Source organism: Athene noctua, chromosome 5 (genome assembly GCF_965140245.1).
Source record: "Athene noctua chromosome 5, bAthNoc1.hap1.1, whole genome shotgun sequence".
Taxonomy (NCBI): domain Eukaryota; kingdom Metazoa; phylum Chordata; class Aves; order Strigiformes; family Strigidae; genus Athene; species Athene noctua.
Window position 1 is genome coordinate 16,925,331 of NC_134041.1, and position 19,117 is coordinate 16,944,447.

General features: G+C 40.4%; 2 protein-coding genes across 3 annotated transcripts in view; both read right to left on the bottom strand.

Annotated features, from left to right (window-relative positions):
* ZNHIT6 (zinc finger HIT-type containing 6) overlaps positions 1–530 on the bottom strand; it is a 35,633-nt gene extending 35,103 nt beyond the window's left edge. The window contains exon 1 of the mRNA XM_074906508.1: positions 441–530. Coding sequence (XP_074762609.1) covers positions 441–508 — 68 coding nt within the window. The 5' untranslated portion in view covers positions 509–530. The remainder of the gene's footprint in view (positions 1–440) is intronic.
* Positions 531–1,919: 1,389 nt separating this feature from the next.
* Positions 1,920–19,117, bottom strand: part of COL24A1 (collagen type XXIV alpha 1 chain) — a 154,977-nt gene continuing 137,779 nt past the window's right edge. Inside the window, exons 54-60 of one of the 2 annotated variants that reach the window (XM_074906511.1) lie at positions 13,957–13,992; positions 13,835–13,861; positions 12,693–12,758; positions 11,800–11,968; positions 10,288–10,397; positions 4,954–5,169; positions 1,920–3,311 (exon numbers count right to left, since the gene is read on the bottom strand). In XM_074906511.1, coding sequence (XP_074762612.1) covers positions 3,165–3,311; positions 4,954–5,169; positions 10,288–10,397; positions 11,800–11,968; positions 12,693–12,758; positions 13,835–13,861; positions 13,957–13,992 — 771 coding nt within the window. In that variant the 3' untranslated portion in view covers positions 1,920–3,164. Of the gene's footprint in view, positions 3,312–4,953; positions 5,170–10,287; positions 10,398–11,799; positions 11,969–12,692; positions 12,759–12,904; positions 12,924–13,834; positions 13,862–13,956; positions 13,993–19,117 lie in introns of those variants that run through there. The other variant, XM_074906512.1, reaches the window with a different exon arrangement.

Here is a 19,117-nt window from a genome sequence, read left to right on the forward strand (position 1 = left end):
AGTCAGCTGCGCGCAGGCCCCGCTTCACAAGCGGGCGCGGCTCCCCAGGGCAGCGCTGCCCCAGGGCAGGAGCAGCCCCCTCCCGCGTACGAACAGGAACGTCCCCGCAGCGGCGACTGCTCCTCTCCACAGAGGAGGAGCGAGAAGGCGCGGGCGCTGCCGCGCAGGACGCGGCGATACCGGGCGCCTCGGGCACCTGCGGGCTCCGGCACCACCCGGGAGGGGAGGGGCAGGCTCGGCCCGCAGCGGGCCCCGCGAAGCCCCCCGGGGCAGGCCCACGGCGGCGGCGCCGCGGGAGGAGAGGCCGGAGCAGCCTTTCCCTTCGGCGGCCTCGGGTTTTCGCGGAGCCCAAGTGACGGCGCTGCCGAAGCCCGGCCGGCCGCGGGCGCCTGCAGGAGGCCTGAGGGCGCTCCCGGGCGCGGCCCCGCGCTTGCCCGTACCTCTGCAGGGACATCTTCCGCCCGGCCGCCGACCGCCGAGCGCTCTCGGGGCCTTCCTGCTCCGCCATGGCTGCGCGGCGCCGCCTCCCCACGCGGTGCCCGACGGGGCCTGGCCGGGGCGGGCCCGGCCGCGGCCTTTCCTGGGCGGCGGCGCCGCCTGGCGACCCTCGGCGGCCTCGCCCTGCCGCGCCGCGGGGCCTCGCCCCGCAGCAGGGAGGAGGGCCCGGCCCCGCCCCGCCCGAGGCGGCGCTGAGAGAGCGCGGAGCCTTCGCGGGTGTTCCCTCCTGCGTCAGGCCGGTTCAGCGCCCCGCTTCCCAGGTGGTTTTTAGTGGATTTTTGACCATGAAAAATAATAAAAGGAAGAGGGCGCTAAGAGGATGCTGACAAAGACCTGTAATCTAGCTCAGGGCTTGCTCTAAAATTAAAAGTAACAAAGTAGTCAACCACCTCGGTTGATAAAAAGATAATTAACAAGTACAGGTACTTGTTAACATTGTGGGACAAAATTGTGCAAGATCTGCGTCTGCCTTCAGGACCTCCGGTGGAGCAGCCTGAACGCAAGAGCCTTTCCAAAACGCACGCTGCACCGTATACAAGTATACCGTCAGGCAGGATGCTTTCAGGCAAATGTTTCTGGCAAACTCCAACTCAAGCGACATGGTAGACGTCACAAATTCATTGTGCGGGCTGCATGGGATGTGCAGGATGTGCACTTTTGCCTCAATTACAGAAATGCACATATTTACATTTGAGCAACCTTATAATACTTCAAGCTGTTTGATTTTAAAATAAGTAAATTCTGAGATAAATAAACCATAAACATAGGCTATAAAGAATTTCCAAAAATAAAACGAGACTAATAAAAATACACACGAAGCGGAACATTTTCTAAAAGATGACATTCTTAAAAATATATATATATATAATCCTTTTGTCGTGATGCCAGCTCCACAGCCAAACTAAGAGCAAATGTGAAGTGATACTGTCAGAGTGTAATGATCCTGAAAATGCAGAAAGTGAGACATGTTCTCTAACCTCTATCATCATGTTGCAATCTTGCTTTGTCTTTAGCTTCATCTGATTTTCTCAAAGGGGACAAAACCTCAATATAAAATGTAAACTGCATGCTTCAATATAAAATATAAATTGGGATGTACATGTACTTTACCTTGTAAAAGTAAACACTGTCGCTCTCGCAGTATTCCACGGCACAAAGTGTGTGCATTTCCCCTTGGTCAAGGAAGCATTGCCACCTAACAAGTACCCTTCTAAAGGATTTTCATCATTACAAAGGATGAACTATACAATATGAAACAGAATAGTAAACGACAAGCAGATAGCTTAGAAGCTTATTTTATTATACTTTGGTAAGTGTGGTTTCCTGTGGATCAAGACAATTAAACTAGCAGTTTGAACTCTCCCCTGCTCCCCAGTATAGTCTGGTATCACCCTGCAATGTACTACTGAGCACACTTTGGATTGAAAATAGATAGAGACATATCATTATAAAGAGAGATTTTCTTAATGGTAAAATGGTTTGGTTTTAATTAAAAAAAAAAAAAAAAAAAAGATGGTTGAACATTTTAGGCTTTAAAAACCCGAAATGATCTAATGACTTTGCAAAAAATGGAATTCCTAGGTTGATGAAAGGCTGATTATAATTTAACAGCAGCCATTCAGAAGACATGCTGTAGTAGATTTTTTTCACAAGTTACAAAATATATACACAATATATCATCTTAAGATGCCTTTGACATGTTAACTGAAATACAGAATCTAAAACTCAAAACTACTGTAGGTATCTCTTCTACAACAATTTTTACAATGGCTGTAAAGCTAACTGTTCTGACTATATGCATCATATACAATGTGCTGTCTCATATACCATTTCCACAACAGTACACAAAAATATTTTAAACAAAAAATATCCACATAAATAATGTTTTCATTGTAGTGAAGTATGTGACCAATGATTTAAAATAAGTACCTTTACAACAGAAACATATCCTGATGTAACCAGCACATACAGTCTGAAAGATAAAAAAGGACTCAAATAATCTCTGCTAAGGCCACAAGCACCTTCTGTTATGAAGAGCACCAAGGCAACATGGACAGGAAACACAAAAGAGGTAGTGTGTCATCTGTTAAGACGTATGTGTCCACAAAGGACTACAATAAAACAATATTTAAGAAAAGACAACATATTGTACTGTGGCATAATTCATTTTTCATATATAAGCTATTGCACATTTAGGAGCATTAGCCAGTATTGCTCCTTAGTATTGTATGTCTCCAGCTTTCCTTGGGATGGTGTTTTTGCAGTGCTCTTAAAGAGATTGATAAGAACACGAGAGGACCTGAAAAATTCCATGTTCAAATACTCAGTTCCAGGAAATTATGCAAGAAAGTACCAACAATTATTTTTTTAAAATACTTTATGAAAATTGTTGTAGTCTCTTCTTTCTTTCTTTCTTTCTTTCTTTCTTTCTTTCTTTCTTTCTTTCTTTCTTTCTTTCTTTCTTTCTTTCTTTCTTTTCTTTTCTTTTCTTTCTCAATGCCATTTGTCCTTAGGAGGAAGTCTTTTTCTTCCTGAGGTTCTTTAACCAACACTGTTTAAAATGATTCCTCAGTTTTCTAGTCATTTTGCCTGTAACAGATCATTAGTTTTGCATTCAATCTATGCAGTAATTCCATGTTGATGCAAAAAAAACCAGGACAGAAACCTTAAAGGAAGCACACTGAACCACTTTCTATGAAGTGTTGCTGTCCTGGTTTGAGATGAGGAAGTGTGTTAACTTGAACAACTGGAAGCTGATTAGTGTCCTGAGTGTGAAAAAAGAACTGTGTCTTCCGCCAGCTGCCATCTTCAATCTGCAACACACAGAAGCAGAGTATTAAATTCATATCAAAGATAAGCTTCAAAACACAAATGGAAATTGTGCTTATAGAGTAAGAGGAGAAGCGTACAGAAGCATTTTGTCTCCCAGCAGTTCCTAAAGAAACAGTGTAATTTAACAAATGCCATTTCTCTCATGCAATACCATGGGCACTCCTGGCAAAACTGTAACTGTAAAAAAGCCCAGCCTGGAATCCCACTGGAGCAGATGCAGACACAGTGCAACATGGCTCAGAGCAGAGCATCTGTCAATTTGCAAGCAGTCCCGGGCTCACACAGACTCCTAGATCTCTTGCTAAATTCACCTGCTGAACAGTAGGTCTCAGGTTATGAACACTACAGGCACTTGAATGATTTCATAGGCCCTTGAAGAGTAATCATGGTGAATGAGAGCTGCATTTTTGCCATGAACTTTGTATTGTTTATTCTAAATTTTAAAACTTCAGTAAAAAATTGATACCTCATAAAAATTATAAAATAACATGATAACATTGTCTGAGGCTGGGAGTGTCTTCATGTTTGCAATCACTCCATTCTTAAAAACTATCAAATACAGTGACACCACTGAAAAGTGAAATCTCTGCAGAGGAAAATGTGTGAGATTCAACAACAGATCTGTACAATACATAGTTTCCCACAGAAAGAGTGACAGACCTTGTAGAATCTCACAGAAAACTGGAGGTTCTCAACAGTCACTACTGCATACCTTAATTTTTCTCAGGATTAAAACAATCCTAAACAGACTGAGAGGTGGGGAGAAGGGACTTCAATGGCTGTACCTTATCTGCATGACACAGGCTAGAGCATCCCATTAGTGTGTGCTAATAAGGGCTGGAAGCATAACAGCTTCAAAGTGTCTCAGTAAAACACTTTCTGTTTTAAGAATAAAAATCTCACTTGACACCCTGGTATCGATATGGAACTAGTATCATATCTTTCATTATTGTAAATGAAAGCAGAGCTATAAACTACTGAAAGGGTACAGTGCTTGGTTTCTATATTTCATAGTGTTCTACCAAGACACTTACCAAATGGCTCACATCTTTGTGAGTGTAATAATCTAGTAAGCATAAGAAAATTAATAAACTCTTCCAATTTTTCATAAATACAAATATGATTTAATATTTTATCTAGCCATGGAGTCCATTTCCATTCATCATTATTTTATTAAATACGCACACAATTGACTCATAGTCAATAAATTTAAAGATATTTAGTTGTCAAAAAATAATTTCCAGACTGTACGAACCTGAGATTTTGTGTTGGATAACCTCAACAGGACTCTTACTGAAGCCTGAATTTTTATTTTCAGAGTAACTGTTCCTAAAGTTTCCTGGAGGACTTCCTTATTCTGTTCTGATCTCTCTGCAGTGTCTTGAAATATATGACACTCAACGCGAACAGCAAGTATAGATACCCTGCATTACTGCATTTGCTTTTATGTTTGGATAGATGTTGAATTCAATATCAAAAGGTTGGCATGCTGGCAGAATGATGTAAGAAGTAAGATTCAAGGGACATCAATCTAAATGTTGCTATCTATTTGCAGAAAGTTAATAAGGTTTAAACAGTAACTCCTTTATGGTTTTAATAATGCTAGTACTAAAAAGTATTTACCATGCATTCATCCATAAGCACCTTCGGTTCAAGTAGCGTATCTGCTTTAAATATTTGACCATTCCATCCTTTGAAGCTAACAGATGTTTTCTGGCCACCTGCTTTATTTAATCTCCACATTGGTGTGTTCAGACAATGAACTGTGATGCTATGGGTTGCTTCTGAGCTCAGTAAATGAAGGAAGTTCATCTGCACTTTTCCAATGCCGAACTCCAGCTAAGATCCAAGAGAAATGCATTGTTAGACTTACAGCTGGACTATGCTGAATGGCCAGAGCAACACAAAGTGACATGCACACATGTGTGGTGTTCAGCCATAGGAGCATGTATATATGTTTATACATTGGGACCAATGCCAAAGAGCATGATTTGTGTTTTTCAGGAAAGCTGTTAGGTTCTATTATAATGATTACTATAAACAGAAGCTTTCAGGGGACATTTTCAAAGCTTAAATATAAACATTTGCTAATACTTACAACATTGTTGAAGTACAGCAGGGCAAAAAATATTATTTTTAAATAAGGAAACTGAAACAAATGATTTTCTGATTCAACTAAAGATATTATCAGCAGTAGTGTTTTAACTGCAGCCACATAATTCTGCTGTTGAGTCTTATTAGACCACACGTTCTGGCAATACCTACATCCCATTGAAAATCCCAAAATTTGTAAGCATACTTTGATTTCAGATAGAAAATATAGTAACTCATTACTCATCGACAATTTCTCCAAGACCAGGTCATATTCAGGGATCTTCCAAATGCAGGAAGTTCCTGAACTTACCCAAGCTAGCCCCTTTACGGTCCTCCACGAGTAGACCGAACCATGGTCTCTACTCGCATCAAAACCACTGCCGGAAAGAACGTGGTGACCCAGACAGAGCTGCCACACAAACATGCAGAGGTTCAGGTCTCGGGCTGCAGGGAGTGCCTGAGCCTGTCAGTCCTGCCGGAGGGCAGCAGGGACAGCACCTGTGTGCACTGCAATCAGCTGGGTGATCTGCTCAGCCTGGTGGCGGAACTCAAAGAAGAGGTTGAGAGATTAAGAAGTATTAGGGAGTGTGAACGGGAAATTGACTGGTGGAGTAACACCCTCGAACCCCTGAAGAAACAGAAGATAATGGAAGCTCCAAACAAGGCAGGTAATCCCTCATCCTCTTTCTATCAGGCAGAAGGAGGGGCCCTAAGACACGAGGGAGGCTGGAAACAGGTTCCCTGCTTGGGGAGGCAGGAAAATCCTCTCCCCACCTCCCTCACCCTCCATGGTGCCCCTTCACGATAGATTTGGGGCCCTGGAACTTTTGAACAAAAAAGAGAAGGAGGAAGAAAATGAGACAAACGAAGAAGACCAAGGTTCACCAAGGCCAGGTCACTTCAGACCAGGTATTAAAACCAGCTCTGAAAAGAGTCACTGTAGTGGGTGACTCCACTCTAAGGGGTGTTGAAGGCCCCATATGCAGACCAGACCTGCTTCATAGGGAACTCTGCTGCCTCCCTGGGGCCCGTGTCAAGGACCTCACAGCAACACTCCCTACCCTCGTGAGACTGAAGGACTACTACCCTCTCCTGGTTTTTCAGGTAGGTAGTGATGGCATCACCAGAAGGCCTAAAGCAATGAAGAGAGACTTCTGGTCCTTGGGAAAACTGCTTAAGGGGTTGGGGGCACAAATTGTGTTCTCCTCCATCCCTTTGGTTGGGGGGATGGATGAGGAAGATTACAAGAGAATTCAGCAGATGAACTGGTGGCTCCAAGACTGGTGTTACCATCAGGGCTTTAGATTCTTTAATCATGGGTTGATATACAGGGCACCTGATCTTTTGACATTAGATGGGATGCATCTGTCCCGGAGAGGGAAGGGGATTTTTGGGCAGGAGTTAGCTGGGCTCATTGACAGAGCTTTAGGCTAGATTTGAAGGGGGAAGGGGGCAAAACATCGGCCCATCTGAAGTGCATGTATACCAATGCACACAGCATGGGTAACGAACAGGAGGAGCTTGTAGCCGTGATGAAACAGGAAAATTATGATGTTGTTGCTATTACAGAAACATGGTGGGATGTCTCCCATGACTGGAGTGTGCCAATTGATGGGTAAAAGCTCTTTAGGAGGGACAGACAGGGAAGGAGAGGTGGTGGAGTGGCTCTGTGTGTTAAGGACTGTTATGATTGCTTCAAACACAGGTGTAGTGAAGACAGGGTGGAGTGTCTTTGCGTTAGAATCAGGGAGAAGGCCAACAGAGCAGATGTTGTAGTAGGAGTCTACTGTAGGCCACCCAACCAGGACAGAGAGATGGACGAGATATTTTATAGGCACTTAGGTGAAATCTCACGATCGCTTGCCCTTGTTCTTGTGGGCGACTTTAACTTCCCAGACATCTGCTGGAAATACAACATGGCAGAATGAGACCGGTCCCAGAGATTCCTAGAATGTATGGGAGACAACTTCCTGACGCAGCTGGTGAGTAAACCGACCAGAGAAGTTGCCCTGCTGGATCTCCTCTTTGTGAACAGAGAAGGGCTGGTGGACGACGTGGAGGTTGGAGGCTGACTAGGGCACAGCGATCATGAAATGATAGAGTTCTCTATCCTTAGAGAGGTCAGGAGAGAGCTAAGCAGGACTGACATTCTGGACTTCAGAAGGGCTGACTTTGTCTTGTTTAGGCACCTGCTTGAAAGGATCCTCTGGGAGACTCTCCTGAAGGGTACAGGGGTCCAGGAAGGCTGGGTGCTCTTTAAGAAGGAAGTGTTAATGCCTCAGGAGCAGGCAGTCCCCAGGTGCTCTAAGAGAAGCCGACACCAGAGAAGACCACCCTGGCTGAACAGGGAGCTTTGGCTGCAACTCAGGGAGAAAAGGAGAGTTTACAGCCTTTGGAAGAAGGGGCTAGCCACTCACAGTGATTACAAAGAGGCTGTGAGGATATGCAGGGTGGAAAACAGAAGGGCTAAAGCCCAACTGGAAATTAATTTGGCCTCTGCAATCAAGGACAACAAGAAATGTTTCTATAAGTATGTCAGTAGCAAAAGAAAGTCCAGGGAGAGTCTCCATCCCCTGCTAAACACAGAAGGAAACATGGTGACAAGTGATGAGGAGAAGGCTGAGGTGCTTAATGCCTTCTTTGCCTCAGTCTTTAATAGCAAGGTTAGTTTATTGATGAAATCCAGCCTCCACAGCCAGAATACAGAGACTGGGAGAACGACCCCCCTGCAATCCAGGAGACAGTCAGTGACCTGCTGCATCACATGGACACACACAAGTCTATGGGACCAGATGAGTTACACACAAGAGTGCTGAAGGAGCTGGCTGGGGTGCTCGCCAGGCCACTTTCCATCATTTGCCAGCAGTCCTGGCTGACCGGGGAGGTCCTGACTGATTGGAAATTGGCCAATGTGACGCCCATCTATAAGAAGGGTTGGAAGTACAATCTGGGAAATTACAGGCCTGTCAGCTTGACTTCGGTGCCCAGGAAGCTGATGGAGCAGCTCCTCCTGAGTACCATCATACAACACATGCAGGACAACTGGATGCTCAGGCCCAGTCAGCATGGGTGTATTGAAAGGCAGGTCCTGCTTGACAAACGTGATCTCCTTCTACAACAGGGCGACCTGCTTATTGGATGAGGGAAAGGCTGTGGATGTAATTTACCTTGACATTAGCAAGGCTTTTGACACTGTTTCCCACAGCATTCTCCTGGCAAAAATGACTGCTCGAGGCTTGGACAATCGCACACTTCGCTGGGTTAAAAACTGGCTGGATGGCCGGGCCCAAAGAGTTGTGGTGAACGGAGTTAAATCCAGCTGGCGGCCAGTCATGAGTGGTGTCCCCCAGGGCTCAGTGTTGGGGCCACTCCTGTTTAACATCTTTACTGATGATCTAGATGAGGGGATCGAGTGCACCCTCAGTCAGTTTGCAGATGACACCCAGTTGGGTGGGAGTGTTGATCTGCTCGAGGGCAGGGAGGCTCTGCAGAGAGACCTGGACAGGCTTGAGCCATGGGCTGAGGCCAACTGGAGGAGTTTCAATAAGGCCAAATGCTGGGGGCTGCCCTTGGGCCACAACAACCCCCAGCAGCGCTACGGGCTTGGGGAGGAGTGGCTGGAGAGCTGCCAGTCAGAGAGGGACCTGGGGGGGTTGATTGACAGCCCGATGAACAGGAGCCAGCAGTGTGCCCAGGGGGCCAAGAAGGCCAATGGCATCCTGGCTTGTATCAGGATTAATGTGGCCAGCAGGGACAGGGAAGTGATTTTGCCCCTGTACTTGGCACTGGTGAGGCCGCACCTCGATTCCTGTGTTCAGTTTTGGGCCCCTCACTACAAAAAGGACATTGAATGACTCGAGCATGTCCAGAGAAGGGCAACGGAGCTGGGGCAGGGTCTGGAGCACATGTCCTATGAGGAGAGGCTGAGGGAACTGGGATTGTTTAGTCTGGAGAAGAGGAGGCTGAGGGGAGACCTTATCACCCTCTACAGCTCCCTGAAAGGAAGCTGCAGAGAGCTGGGTTTGAGCCTCTTTAGCCTAGTAGAAAGCGACAGGACAAGAGGGAATGGCCTCAAGTTGTGCCAGGGAAAGTTCAGACTAGATATTAGGAAGTATTTCTTTCCAGAACGGGTTGTTAGGCATTGGAATGGGCTGCCCAGGGAGGTGGTGGAGTCCCCATCCCTGGGGGTGTTCAAGAGTAGGGTTGAATTAGAGATTAAGGATGTGCTGTAGGTGGGAACTGTGCTAGGTGAACGGTTGGACTCGATGATCTCCAGGGTCCTTTCCAACCTAGATGATTCTGTGATTCTGTAAATGCATACAGGAACTTTATGGTATTTCTGATGCTCTTCAATGACTACAGTGCAAAACTCCACAAATATAAAATTTCTGTTTCCAAGGGTTTAAGGACTACATGTAAAGAGGAGCATGGACTAATGATATAAAGGAAACTAGTCTCTTATCTAATGGCATTTAAAAGTAGCTAAGTGTTGAAAAGTAGTCATAATTTTCTTCCTTCACATTGCAGTGACCTTAGCATCTCCACACTTAGCTGCCCTGAGTGATGAGTTAACAATGTAGATTAGAAGCATGTCAGGCTTATTTTTATGCCTTGTATAGAAAAGTATAAAGCAGACCAGTCCTTCAGCACAGAAGGTGATTAAATGAACAAAGGGAGAGTTGCACTAGCTTATATTGTCTCCAGAAAATCTGTAACTTCTGTAACAGAATATATAACATGCCCTTCCAAAGATGTACATTTAAAACCCCCTGAAATCTAACATTTTTTCATGAGTTAAGTAAATAAGCATTCATTCGTTCAGAGTTTCAGCACAGATACAGTCTGTCTGGAAGTAATGCATACCTTTGTCACAGACAGCGGCGTTAAACATGTTTGACCGCCTGCAGTGAAGTTGCAGAAAACTTCAATGGCATCAGAAGGACATCCAATGTTTGGATCAATCCAGTATTTTCCTAGTAGTATATAATCCCAGATGGAAAATAAAACCAAAATATAATTGCTGCTAAACAATTTGCTAAAATATTCATACTTTTTGGCAAGTATTAGATATATTATCACCATAACTTCACTAGGAAATGAAAGAAAAGGAACATGAAAGTCTTTTCACTATTGTAATTCTACTAATAACAGATACTGAGCAAAATTATCATAACCATTCAATTTTGATTACATATACAGTGACTTCTGAGTACTGTCATAGTTTCAAAAGTGTTTTCTTATTCCACAGCTAAATAGTAAGAACAAACGGTATTTCCAGACTGCTCTTTCTGTACTATAACTTTTTTTTTTCCTTTGGGCTTGTCTTTATACAGAGAATATATTCAGGAATGTAAAATACCAGTATAAATTCTCTTGCTGTCACAGCATCTTGAAGATCCTTTCTTTCTCCACTATCTCCCTTCAGACACTTCTAAATTATATATCCTAGTGATGGTAATAAAGAGTATTTGCCATTGTGAATCCATGTCCAATAAAAGAAATAGGACACATGCAAATTATATCAGGATTTATCTTCCCTTAATTTGTGGTTAAATATAGGTGAGCCTGTGCTCTACAATTTATATGGGTGTGTGTAATCTTCTGAAGTGGAGCACTTTGTCAGTGCCCTCCATGGCCCTAAAGGACTGAGACTTATTTAGGAGAGCCCAGTTCTAATAATGGTTAGGCTCATCTCCACTAGAGTTTTAAAGAATTGATCTGTCCTTATATATGCCATAGAACAGTGATTTCTTGTAACGTCTAACGTAATTTCCCATTTCCTCTTTAGCTTGTTAATGCTAATACTTAATAATAGGGATATTTACAGTTATTTATTATTTTATTAGTCACTCAGAAACTGAATTATGTCACATTATTAATAATACAGGTTTAAAGAATTGTTTTTTATTTGAAATATTGATTCAGGATCTTCTGGGATACAACAACTGTCAGTGTACCTGACAGATGTAGTGTAAGGTATACAATTTTCTCCTTAGGATTCTAGAAACTGATCCACACAAAATTAATTGCAAGATTAGCCATAAATACTTTGGAAACTTTTAATCACAAAACTGGATTCAGTTTTGAGTTTTCTGGACACTTATTTACTTATATATATAATCTGTCTCTAGTATCTATATAATATTAGACAGCTGCATACTTTCATCTTTAAAATTCAGAAATTTTATCATAAAATTTAAAAAATCTTTAAAAAATTATGTTAGATAAAATAAAGATAGCAGTGACAGGCACACTGGAACAGAATATAATAAAAAAACCCCTACACATTGGAATTCTGATGTAGAAAGTAATGTTTGGAAGCAACTAGTTTCAAAGCCTAGTTGTGTTCAAGCTTTAATGAAAGTGGACACTTACCATCTGAGACTTTACGTTCACAGTTAAGCAAATCCCTGCAGATGCGTGCTGGGTTATCCCGTGTGCCAAGAGGGTTCTTGATGCTGTGCAGTAAATTGCTAAGGTAGTGCAGTGTTTTGAATATCTCTGTACTGTGATCTAGTAAAGTTGCTTCAGTATTCTGGTATTTCTGCCAAGGGCCATTAGCAAATGTGTTACCACAAAGTATCCAACAACAGTATATTCAGTAAAAGTCAAATGGCTATTGAATAGCCAGACAGAAGCAAAGTATTTATAATGCATGCAATCAGCCATGTAACCCAGGGTAAGAATAACATATAACAATAAACAAATGAGTACATTTTATTAAAATTATCAGAGCAGTGAAGTTAAGGCAGCTTAAGATCATGCAAATATGTCATTATGAAATATTGACATAAAAATGTGGATACAGGAAAAAAGAAAGAAGAGTGCATTTTAAAGTATACTTAACAGTTTCAGATTTTGAACAGTGAAATCTACTCTTAGGCTTGATCTATTTGACTTCACCCATGTAAGGAATTTTCTTGCAGTCAGTGGGAACGCACACTGGCATATATGTCAGTATTTTTTGGATCAAGGTCTAAATGCCACTATCATTATCTGTGGCTGAACAGTCCACAATGTGTGACAGTCAGTAAATTTCCATTACTGCCAATTATGACAAACAGATAGACATGTTGCTGTTTTTCTTAACTCCATTTCAATTGTATCCTGTAAATCCTAGCATGTTTAACTATATTCTACAGTAATTACTTGCTATCCATGATTCATTGTAAATTAAGTCTTTATAAAGAAGCCCTGCTCTGTCCTCAAAAATTAGAATTATAATTGCATACCCTACATGGCAGTGTAAATACATTGAAATATATTACCTCCATCTGCAGTGCAGCATTTGACTCAATCAAAGCTTGAACTGCAGCATTGATGTCCATTTGTTTCTGAAAAAAATATTATTTCAGAACATAAAAAGGTGAGCAAGAATATTCTCAAATGCAGGTGGATAAATTCTTTGAGCACTGTAGCAATGTACCTGATAGCTTCATTATTTTGTCATTTAAGAAAATATTTCATTGTAAACACTTACTTTTAAAATAGGATCCTCCCTTCCATTTACAAAGAATGAAAGCATGCATACAGAAAAAGCATATTTGATTTTTATTAGTACACCCACACCGAATTTAATGATCATACCACTGGAACCTGGAAAAAAGATACTATAATAGTTGTTACAGACTAGTGCCCCAACCTGTTCCTCCCAGCCATTTAATTTATATACTTAAGAAAACCAATCCAGTTTAAGTGTGGAAAAGTGTTATTCCTTTACAGAGAAGTGCAATATCTCAATCAGCTATCAGTAGTTGACAGATCCAAGTAGTCTTCATGATGCATGAACAAATACAAAGACTGACAAACTAGCCTCTGAAGGAGGAAATTGTTTTTTGCATATCTTTGTTCTCTGCACTTTGTGTGATGTATACACCAAACCCAGGCAGCAGGCTTGTTAATTTTTAAAGAATTAAATCACCCAAGCATCTAGTTCTTGCAGTTTGTTCTGAGATTACATACATCGTTACAGCTTTAGGACACTTCAGATACTGAGTCTGTCCTAACTGGCATAATCCCTCGACAAACTTGATCTCTGTGTATGTGTATCTATATATACACACATATACAGGGAGAACAGAAATAGCACAAATTTTTCTGTTGCTACCTTTCAGAGTATTCTAATACAGAACAGGAGGAAAACCTTTTAGGGTGTGACAGAGTTAACCTCTGTCAAAACTATGAGCATGTCCATGAATGTTGCCTGTTGTGGACTCAATAGTGTGGCATAACAGAACTGACAGTGTAAGATGGAAGGTTCAAAAAATGTATTACTGTAGTGATGGAAGTTGTGGAAAAAGGTATTTGCATTTCATGTGCAGTGATGGAAGGAGTAATGCATTTAAAGAGGATCCTGCTATTTTCACTTTCAAAAAAGGATTGTATTGTAGGTTAGGGTTACAGAACTTACTCGTGGTCCTGGTGGTCCAGGTGGTCCCTGGAAAATGGGAGAAACGAGAGGTTAGGTGCTTTGCATGATTATATAATGCAATCACACTGGAAAAATACAGATGTGGTTTTTTATTCACTTACAGGTGGCCCTGGCTGGCCATGAGGTCCCTGAGGCCCCTAGAAGAAACGAAGATAAAATGCAACAGTTGATAGATTAACATGTCTGCTTTAACATTTATGTATTTTTCATATCACAAAATACCAAAATGTGTACAATAAAGATGTTAAAATTGCTGGGTTGTCTGGTAACTTGTTTATCCAATTACTTTTGATATTAAGGGAACATAAATCATACAAAGTATTAATGTATAACGTGTTGTACATTGTGCCAGCATTATATGCATGTTGCCAATACAAGCACTACAAGGGGTGAATGATTGTAAAAGCATTGTAAATAATGTTATGGGTAGTTGTACAAACTAAGTGATCTGCGATACTCCATGAGTATCTGCTAGGCATTTATTAGCTCCATTTATTAGTAGTGTCAGTTTTCAGCCAGAACATGTTAGGTTCATTGTTTATGTGATATTGCAGGTTTCCTTCATATTCAAGGAGTTATGCCCTTATTTCCTCATCATAAGTGGCATCATTTTAGTGGGGAGGAGAGGAGGAAAAGGAACAGCTGCTTTTCACTAGTTTATAGTGCCTACAGTGCACGTAGTCTTAAAATCTAAGTTTTAGGCTTCCCTTAGGGTTGGACAACCCCATCTGAATTATCCTTTCTTTGAGCAACTATTCACATTAAGATGGAAAGATTATGAATATTTATTAATATACAGAGATACTTGTGTTTCTGTTAGATTCTCCAATCTCTATATACTCAAAGCCTCTAGGAGCTGCTGTAACATAAACAATAGCAAGAACAACGACAAGGAAAAGAACAGGTGGCAGTGCCTTAATACGAGGAAAGGAGAGGAAGAAGGAATGTAAGACATAGGCCAGACCTGCATCATTATTAGTGAACCTTTTAATGTAACTGAGTTAATTTAAGCAAAACATTCTTTAGCCAGTGCTACTTGTACCGATAAGCACAATAAGCTGTTCCAGCAAGAGCCAGTGTGGTCACACTAGTACTAAGTATCTGCCAGAAGAGAAATAATCTTATCTGACATGGTCATGATGACAAATGTTGCAAAACTGATCTAGTCAAAGAGGTATTAAGTTGTAAATCACTTAATACAGTAATAAGAAGTATTCCTGCTGTGAGATTTCACAGCAAGATCTGTGTGTCACTGCATGCTGCAACTACTGAACTTGGGCTGTGCTTCAAGCTGCCAGCAGAAATGGCAGCTGGAAATGGTTAAAGAAAGGCCAGATTCAATCTAACATTAATTCATGTATATTTAAAAAAAAAAAAATAAAAAAATCTTGAAGCAGATAGGAGTGATTTACTTAGGTCACTGAGGCTCCAAATGTATCAGTTCTTAGGAGAATACCAGCTGCATTTCTTACTATCTCTAGGCGTGTTTGTAAGGTGGAGCAATGGTAGCTACTGGGGAACGTGTCCGTTAGGGGTTACAGTGACCTCCACAGCTGCCCAAGTTAAGCGTGCCTGCACATCCCCTGTCCTGGCCTTGCCAGAGGGGCTCAGGTGCTGGATTATGAAGGGTGTGAGAACTGGGAGCCACCATGTAATTCCTAGCACCAAATCTATACCAACAAGACTATGAGGCCAAGACCCATGTTTTACACATGTTCTTTGGAGAACAGGATCTTCTGATGCTTAACTAAGATGACCTTAATGGCATAAGCTCTAGGGACTGTAAATATTGTCAGTTTCTCAACTGATACTTCCTGACCCTATTTATTTTTGTTTCATCCACTTACTATAGAAGGGACTCTAAAGCCATTTTTCACGTAAATATTTACTGATGTTTTATAAAGACATTAATGATTAATGTTGGAAAATGGAAATCAAAGAATAAGCAATTTTAACACACAGTAGTATAGAAATCCCTGTGGGTTCTGTGGCAAGTACCTAGCTTCCTTTTACTCTTCTGAATTTAATTATTTCTAAGCTTGAAATTTTATTTGAAATCCTATTACTATTAAATAGGCATAAAATATTATTGTTGTTTTTCATTATTACAAAACGGATGAGAGATGAGTTTGTAGAGATGACATTCGCTGTTTTGGGGTGTTGACTTAGCTGTTGCAAATCAACTGGGTTTCACAGAGCTATTGCTGTATACCAGCTGAGAAGGCTGACCTCCACATTTAATTAATCAGATCAGCAACTCAGGTACGGTTAGACTGCTGCAGGGTACCTTCAATCCCATGTGTATATATTACCAGACTGTCTGACCATGCTTGGTGAAGTATGTTTAGTATAAAATGAAAGTGTGAAGAAGAAACTCAAGAAATGAATTTGACAGTGTAAGGATATATTTGTTTATCTTGGTTTAGGACTTGATTATGCAAATACCAAGTCAAGGCAAGGCACAAAGTCTTCAACAGTTTGTCCCTAAGTAACCACTACTCTCTAATGAATAGATGTCCTTGTTCTGAGTGCTGAGATCTAGACATTCCAGTGGATTTTTCAGATGACTGAATGCTTCAGTTAAGATTCTATGTTCTTGGCATGCATCACAATTTTAAGACTCAAAAAGTCTTGAGACAAGAACAGGTCAAATTTATAGTGGTTTCTGAGATAGAACTGAATATTTAAAAAAAATCAAAACCTGCACTGTTCCAATGAATTTAAGGTATTTTCCAGAAGAGGAATGTGATTTGTCTTAATTCACTGTCTCCTTGCCAATAAAACCCATGTGAAGAAAAAGTAAATATTAAATGCTATTTGTTAACTATAGTGAACTACTTTTGGGGTTATTACATTTCTTAAATGCATTAAAACTTCAGAGGGCTATGTCAATTACCTTTACAAGCTTTTTAAATATCACTACATTGCACAGGGTGTGTTGAAAATCCTGTAGAGATGTTATACGTGTTCTTTCTTTCTGTTGCAGAGCAGCAAAATAAGGTTAAATTATACTTTTAATGGATTAAGTTAGTTGCTAAATGTTTTACTGGAACGTACAGGATTACCTTTACAAATCTGCTTAATTTACCCTTTCATCACATTAGAGTTTAAGTGAGAAAAGTGTGATTCCAGTTCATAATAACAAAAAGAGTATAGAACAGTTAGTTTTAGTGTGCTCTTCAATTCTTTAATCACCCAATTTAATTGCTAGTACAGAAGTTCAAAACCACAATCTTTTTCTAATACTGTAAGGCCCTGCTTTTACATGCAATGATACATGCTTAACTTTGAAAAGATGAACAATCCCAAGGATTTCCATATTTTCCATGACTTTTGAAAATTTCCAAGAAACCAAAAGTATTTTTAACAAAAATGATTAATGCTAAGCTTTCCCTGACCACTTTTGTCATTTTGATGTTATGTCATCATATCTCATAATGGGTGAAGCCTAATAACATCCTGCAATATAATAGTCTGATACACAATACATTGTAGTAGCTGCTGTTAATGACTGTAAATCTAAGATAAAGGATGGTAATAGAAAATTGCAGATTATGCCTTATCATATCATATTGTATATTTTTTCACCTTGAGGATATTCACACACTGGAACACACTACCCAAAAAGATTATCCAATCTCCATCCCTGGAAGTTTTGAAGACCCAGCTGTCTAAAGCCCTGAGCAATGTGGTCAGATCTCAGAGCTGCCTCTTTTAAACAGGAGGTTGGTCTAGAAATGTCTTGATATGCTTTGCAACCTGGATTATCCTATGACTCTATATTATAATTCCTTATGTGACATGCCATGAAATAAAAACCCAAAAATGAAGAATATGAAAACACACTTTCAGAAATGTCAGAATTCCGAAACAATATCCAAAACGTATTCCATGTTTTTTTAAATGTTTCAATCACAGTGATATGAATATTTTGACTTGAAAAATAATTCTGATTACAATTTTTCAACAAACTCGGTTTCTGACTCTATCATTTTTTTTCTCCAGAAATAGCCTACAGGACCTGAACTTCGGTTCACCACTGACCTCATAAGGAGACATGATTTTACATTTCATGTTTTTCGGAGGCTAAAAGGACATTTCTTTCTAGTAATGAATACTGTATCCCTGACAGACTGAAAACTGTAACTAAATCTTGGACTGCTAAAAAAAAGTTAAAATATTTGTGATTCTAGGAAGGATGGCAATATCAATTTTAGAGGTATAAATTCAAGCTTGGAATACACAGTTATATTGAAAATAATTTTCTCCTTTGTATCTGAAAATCGCTGGAAATAAATCTTTTTCTTGGCTGCATAATATAAACTAATGCCATTGTGTATGATTCAAAACGAAACATTCTTCTGAAGACAGTTTTAGGAGATTAACTCATCTTGATGAATTCAAGAACTTATTTAGGAAATAACTTCTTAAACACCAGCACCAATAATGGAAATGGGTGTTTTTTGTTCGCCATTTTGGATGTTTTTTATTATTGTCAGCATTTTTAGGTCTTTGATGTTTTAGCAATTCTTATGAAGAAACAGTAGAAAAAGACAGTTAAGATGGTTAATAGCATCATGAATTAAGAAACTAGCTTCCCTCATTCTGAGATAGCAATTGCCTCATGAGCATTACAGTCAGAGGAGAGTTCCCCAAGACATGTAGAGCAAGCTTTGCTCCAAGCCTTAATTCTTTAAGCAATTTTGAATATTTCTGATTTATTTTTCAAAACTTTTATAAGGCAGTTGAGTTGTAATTGTACACAGGTGGCTGCTAAAAGCAAAATAGAATAAGACAAGAGAAACAAAATGATTTTAAGTGAGTTGGGGTGAAAGACAAGATAAGAGCAACAGGAACAAGATCACATTGTCTAGTTACTGGAAAAGGAACTAATTCTAAACCTGCCACATAAAGTGACCTCATGGATATCAATTACCATTGTATTCATGTTTGCTATAAATATGATAATTTAATGGCTTTTCATATAGGCATTATTAATTGGAGACTTTACTAGCTCTATCACAATTTTTTAACCAAATCCAACATTTATTAATGTACAAAAACTAATGGAATATTCTTACTGAAAAATGAGAGACAGCAATTTCATAACCTATCAGTGCTGCCTACTGCTACTACAGTTGGCATACACTGCATGGCCACCCATCCTCAACTTTAGGCTTCTCCTGAACTTCTACCTCTCTAGATGAGGTGATATAGATGTACAAAGATGTGTACGCATGCTGTACTGTGAGGCACTGGAGC